We start from the raw sequence: 6318 nt of genomic DNA, 5'->3' as shown, positions 1-6318 counted from the left end.
CGGGGGCAAGAAGAACAGAAGAGGCCAGATAGAAATTTCTGGGCAAAGTGTCTTCCAAGAAAGTGGGTCTCCTTTAGACGTGGTCACATGGGGCACATGGTGGGACCTCCAGCCCACCACACTCACAACCACCCTCTTCACTCCCCACCCCCCCACCTTTTTCACCACTGGAAAAAAAACAGACTCAAAGCTAAAGTTTATACAATTCAGGATTTATATAAGTTTAAGTTACTTAAGTTACTTATTTTCAAATTGCACAATGCTGAAGCCAGTCTAAAAAAGAATCAAACACACCACTACAAGGTAATTCAATGAGTTTTTTTTTTTTAAAACAAATTTGTACAGCAAAAAATCCCCAGATCACAGTCTATACCACAGAGCCACTCTGTCCTGTACGCAGGAAGCCACGGAAGCCCCAGCGAAGAGGAGCCCAGATCAGCAGCTGCACTCTGCAGAACTCATTCCTACTTACAGATGACACGTGGTGTGGAGAAATCTTGAGTTCCCTTTGTTCTCCAGTGTATCTTGTACAAAATATTACATTTTTTAAACATGTATTTACAAAGTTTGCACAAATAGAAAATGGTCACAAATTATAACCAGGCTTGGCAGGGTGACATTTCCCTTCCCATTGACCAAAGCCAGAGGCGTGACAATCACTTCATATTTACATCTGTATTAAAAAAAGTCTGTGTTCCTAGAGACCTAGATGAAGTTCATAAAAACTAGTTAAATGTCCCCAGTTCATTATGTAAGCTGTACAGGTAACTGACACCAATTGGTTTGTGTCTTGCCCCCTGAAGAAAGATGTGGAAGTGAAAGAGCCCTCTCAAGCCAGCAACACACATCCCTTGGCCTGTCTCTGCTACAGTTTGGTTTTTGGTGGAGGAGGAGATGGGAAGGAAGAAATGGAGAATGGAAAAGAGGGTGTAGGACAACCTGGTTGAGACTGTTTTTCAATTTTTTTTTTTAAAAACAGCTTGTGACCAGGTTATGCTAGCTGGCTTGTTAAACACCATGCTATGGCTTTGACAAGAACCCACAGCTCCATCCTTTTTTCTGAAACAAAACATCTTCTCAATAGGACTAGAGAATGGGGGGAAAAAAGGACTTTCTGGAGAGAACACAGTTTGTGATTCTGATGTTATATCTTTGCCTTGAGTGCCAAGCCCAATTTCAACAGTGCAAAAAAGACTCAAGAAGCGGCGGTGGGGGCCAGGGTCAAAGGCTTGCGTAGTAGCTGTCCACCCACTGAGCAAGGCCTCGCTCCACCAGTGACCGGTTTATCAACACCACCTAGAAGGAAAAGTTCCCTTGAGAGCTCTGCCCATGGCACCCTGGCCATCTCTCTAGCCACCATGGGTTCCCCTTCCCATGTCCCAGGTCCCCAGTACCGGCAGCAGGTGTACAAGAGTAATGGGGTGAGAGGAGGATGACCCACTTTCTGGCCAACAGGGGCATTTACTTAAATGTTCTGTTGGCCACTTTGGCATTAGGATAGGCTTTTTAATATAATGAAGAGATCTAAGATTTAATAACATAAGATGGAAGATAGGAAAACCCAATGGACAGAAGGTCCTAGCAGGTCTAGGGCAGGGTTTCTCCACTTTGGCCCTATTGATGTTTTGGGAGATAATTCTTTGTTGTGGGGGCTGTCCTGGGCATCCCTGGCCTCTACCCACTAGATGACACTAGCATCACCATACCCTCAATTGTGGTACCCAACATGTCCCCTGTGAGGCACTGGTCTATTAGCTCTGATTAGTTCAAGAAGAAACAGTGCCAGAACCAGCTCCAAATCAACTCATTACTGCTGGCCAGCAACTCAGAAAGCAAAGAAGGGCGGGCCTTACTTCATCTCCAACCACACTCCACAGCTGAATCAGAGGAAGGCCAGCTGGACTGTAACTTGTCACCTGAAGAATGAGAAAAGCACATTTTAAAGCTACTCCATGCAATTCTTAAACACCACGGGTCAACCCAAGGCCTGAGCCACAGGGAGGAGGGACGTAAAGGTCAGTTCCCAAGAAGCCCAGACACTAATTACGCCAGGAGAAGGCTCCTCAGACAGACGCCGGCCAGCCTGCCCCGCCGCCACCACGCACCTGAGCAAGCAGTGCTGTGTTCCCCGTCATCTCGCGCATCGCTGCATCCGCCTCAGGTGAGAAGTGCTCGTCATCTTTAGCGGGATAAAGAAAAGCCACATTTACACTCAGAGACAAGGAGGTACCTTGTCACTTATGCAACTTTCAGAGGGATCCCATGTAGAATGCTTCAGAGGCTGCATGGGACTTGAGAGCTGCCTTTGGGAGGGACGCCCACGCGATTCTAAGTGGACCAACTCAGGGCCTTGCTGCACGTTACCCACTGAGGAAAGAGGCCGAGGGACGGAAACTGCCTAAATGGAAATAGCACCAACACCACCTATCTGGGTGCCGACTGTGCTGAGCCCAGTGTATGTATTCTTCCACCAAATCAGTAACACCCTGGGGAAGACAAGGGTCATCCCCATTTACAGGAGAGGATGAGGGAAAGGCTAATTGCCGAAGGTCAGCCAGTGCCCAGAGCAGCCCAGGTGGAGGAAGACCTACTCTCAACAACTGCCCACCCCCCAGTCCCCGCCTGCTACCTGACAGGGGCATCACGCTGTCCAGAAGCACTTCTGCTCCCTGGAATGGCAAGGTCACGAAGTCAGACCTGGAAAGTCAAGAAAGGAACAAAGGATTGAAGGCTGACCCCACTCCAAGCTGATATTTACCTTTTGCTTGGCATAGCAACTCCACCGAGCTGAGGACACATGTGAGGTGGCAGCAGGCCAAGGCTCACAGCACACCTGAATACAGGCAGCCAGGCCTGCCGCAAGCCTGACCTCAGACGGACTGCCTGCGTCAAATTCCCAAGAAGCCCGCTTTACTTGTTTCTTTTTCTTTTTTGGGGGGTGGAGGCAGCTGGCCAGTACAAGGATCGAACCCTGGACCTTGCTGTTAACAGCACTGTGCTCTAACCAACTGAGAAACTGGCCAGCCCTACCCACTTCGCTTTTGAGGTATGATACGTGGTGGGAATTCTTCCCTAAGACAGGCCTCTAGCTCAGTTTAGCGAGTAATTGAGTCTGTTTATATCAGACTCTGCTAAACACAGGAGACCACAGGAGTGAAGAATTTTACCCACACCCCAGGCTCAGCAGAACTGAGCCAGCTGTGCAGAGACCACACATTCCATAACAATTAGGGCATGTGCCTGGCTGAGGAGCCTCCACTCACCTGATTTGCCGGAGCATGTCGACCTTCACCCTCTTATATCCACCGTAGTCCACGTAGCGAATCTCAACTTCGTTGGTCTCCTCGTAGGAGGCAACCACTTGGGCTCGCCACCAGGCCCCATCCACCCCGGGGGCAGCGCAGATGACTGTTACTGCAGGACAGGAAGGAGTGTGTGGACACGCCTGGCCCAGGGCAGGGCACCAAAGGCCACCCTGGACACTGCTACCCACCTCCCCACATGACTTCTCAGAGGCCTGTGCCTCTGTGGCACAGGGGACAGGAACAGCAACGAATCCCCAGCAGAGCCTCCCAGAGCCCAAGTCTAGCCAAGGAAAGAACACAGACATGAGAAATTAAGCCTAGTATGTGTGCTGTCCCCAAGCTATCTAGACCAAAAAGCAATTGATATAGATCCATTACTATGAAACTTACTGAGGCCTGAGATGGACACAGATTAACTGGAATAAACCAAACAAAATACAACACTCAGGGAATGGAGCCAGGGACTGCCTTACATTCTTGAGGGAAAGCACCTGAAAAAAATCAAGAACCTCCAAAGTCAGCAGATCTCAGTGGCCTGGTATCTAGGGTCTGCTCTAGCCCACAACCAGATCAAAGACTTAGCCAAAAGGGGACCTAGGCCTAAGCTCTACCACTTCTCGCCTCTGCCTCAGGAAGGTGTGACAGGGCCTAGGCAGCCAACAAGGCTGTGCTCCAAGGGGTCACCAATCTCCCACCCCTGGGGCAGCAGAGCAGATGAAACTAGGGGGTAAGGTTTGCCAGCAGCACTCCAGCAGCTGCCGCAAGCCAGCTGGGTTGAAAACCTGTGACACAGGGCTGACACACTGGGGTCCTGACCCTTAGAGGCGCCCATGTGCAGTCACCTCTTGGACTCATTCAGTCTTTACTGCTGGATTGGGGCAACTTTAAAGAATCTGACAAAAACAAAATCCTTATTCCTCCAAAAGAAGACCACACAAAACACTACAGATAAGTTCAAAGGCTTTTTCTGATGCCTTGAAGCCCACTGGGGGGCCTAGGTTAGGAGTCCCTGATGGGGATGGATGGAGAGATGTTCTGACATTTGATCCCCACGGGTAAGTACAACAAAGGCAATAGTGACAAAGAACGGGCTCAAGAGTCCGCTCAGATGCCACTTGGGCAAGTCACTTGATTTCACAGGCTCAGTTTTCTCATCTGTCAAATGGAGATGACCTAACCCACTGCACAGGGTTGCTGGGCTCAGGGATCTTTTGCGGTAACCAGCATATGCATCACCAAGTGCTTTATGTGTAACACATACAGTATCCAACCCTAATTCCCAGAACAAGTGGGTATCACCCCACTTAACAGATAATATGTGGCAGAGCTGGGATCTGAATCCCTGTGTCAAAAATCCACTCCAATCCCATCACTTCATCAGCCAATGAAAACATCAGCTTTGACTGGCCAGGAAACTCAACCCATTGTGTATGACAATAGCAAGAACTCAGGGATGCTGTTCCCATCAAGGACCCCAGAACACCCTCCTCCTGGTCAAGACTGAGGGCTTCTCCCGCTGGCCTGGCCAGAACCCTGGGCTCCCCCTCACACCCCCTAGAGCAGCACTTACTTTCCACCGGGGTGGGCAAGGTGGGGATTCCAGGTTGAGAGTAGCAGAGATACATCTGCTGGTCCAGACTGCGCAGCGCATGGAAGGTAGGGTGCGTGTGCTGCTGCACAAACAGGTGCCCGGCGTTGACCTGGTTGACCACGATGACCTCCACAGTGATGCCATCGGGCAGCATGAGCTATAGGGGGAAGGGGCAGTGGGCACTGCACGATCCTTCGCATGTGTGGAATGAGCCCCAAGGCCCATGAAAAGGGTACAGCAACCCCAAACAACATGGCACGCAGAGAACAGAGGTTCAAGAACTACTTTAACCATGCAACGTGTTCGACACCACTGTGGCCATTGTCCTGCAATACCATGAACAGCCTTTAGGGGCAGCCTTGCCCCCGGGCCAGGCAGAGAGGCTCCCATCAGATACTGGGCACCCAAGAGCCAACTGTGGACATAGAGCTGGGCCTGGGCAGGGTCCATCTGCCAAAGCCTCCCTCCCTCCCACCTCTCTTGATGAGTCTGTGAGACCTGGGAGGGCAAACACAGGAATGAGGCACCCAAGAATAAGAGGAGGCAGGCCCTAGGGACCTCAGCCAACTCCTCTGGACTTGCAGCTGGCCCATGGAGCTCACAGTTTGACAGCGTCTACTCTCCCATCCTAACAGCTAGCAGTGGCCTCAAGTAAGGCCCACCGTCAAGGTCCACAGGAATCTGTGTCCTATTTGCTCCTCTTCCTGCTTCCCTTCCATCTCCTAAGTCCTGCTCTTCTCCACGTGTCTCAGACATCCCCCAACTCGTTTCCACTTTGGGATTTGGCATGTAGGTTTGCTCATTGGCCAAACCCTATGTTAAAGGCCCTAGAAGAGGCTATAATGGTCTCTAAAGACTTGTCCTTAGACACTGGTTTTCCTCCCAATGCCAAGTTACAGGCAACATCGGGGCTACGGACACAGCAGGGCGTCTATACTACCTTCTACGTGGGTGGTCACAGGGGACGAGCTTCTGGCTTAGAGTCCCGGCCTCCACGTCCCCCACCCCCAGGACTGCTGGTCCAGAGGCATCTGAGACCCCCTCTCCAGTCCCACAGAGCCAAACAGAGTATAAGGGAAGGAAATCATCCATACACACCACTCAATTATCTGACAAGAGAGTGGGTCTAGGGCCAAGCCTCCTGGGAAAAAATTCTGTAAAGTGGGGTTCAGCCTACTCCCAGATATCCACAGGAAAGGAAAGAAACATCCCATCCTTTTCCCACAGTACAAGGGTCTTCGACAGGGGGAAGATACAGAACTGAAGTGCCTACCTCCCCGCCGTCCCCCCCGCCCAAAAAAATCCAGGGCAAGGGCAGCAATTTTCTCACAGTACATTCAGCCCATCTATATGAAATGCAGAAAGTCTTTGGCCCACAAAACTCTGCAATTCTCCTCCCAGAGAGATGAGGCCTGACCAGGG

The 6318-nt window shown here is 50.8% G+C and overlaps 1 protein-coding gene across 2 annotated transcripts in view; it reads right to left on the bottom strand.

Moving 5' to 3' along the window:
* Positions 1-217: 217 nt before the first annotated feature.
* The window catches only part of AKAP1 (A-kinase anchoring protein 1), a 30957-nt gene continuing 24856 nt past the window's right edge, over positions 218-6318 (bottom strand). For both annotated transcript variants that reach the window (XM_063110653.1, XM_063110652.1), the window contains exons 6-11: positions 4876-5053; positions 3264-3414; positions 2630-2697; positions 2106-2179; positions 1854-1916; positions 218-1296 (exon numbers count right to left, since the gene is read on the bottom strand). In XM_063110653.1, coding sequence (XP_062966723.1) covers positions 1222-1296; positions 1854-1916; positions 2106-2179; positions 2630-2697; positions 3264-3414; positions 4876-5053 — 609 coding nt within the window. In that variant the 3' untranslated portion in view covers positions 218-1221. The remainder of the gene's footprint in view (positions 1297-1853; positions 1917-2105; positions 2180-2629; positions 2698-3263; positions 3415-4875; positions 5054-6318) is intronic.

This window comes from Cynocephalus volans, chromosome 10 (genome assembly GCF_027409185.1).
Source record: "Cynocephalus volans isolate mCynVol1 chromosome 10, mCynVol1.pri, whole genome shotgun sequence".
Lineage (NCBI taxonomy): Eukaryota > Metazoa > Chordata > Mammalia > Dermoptera > Cynocephalidae > Cynocephalus > Cynocephalus volans.
The sequence above is the reverse complement of the archived record's forward strand: the minus strand, read 5'-3'. Positions and strand labels throughout refer to the sequence as shown.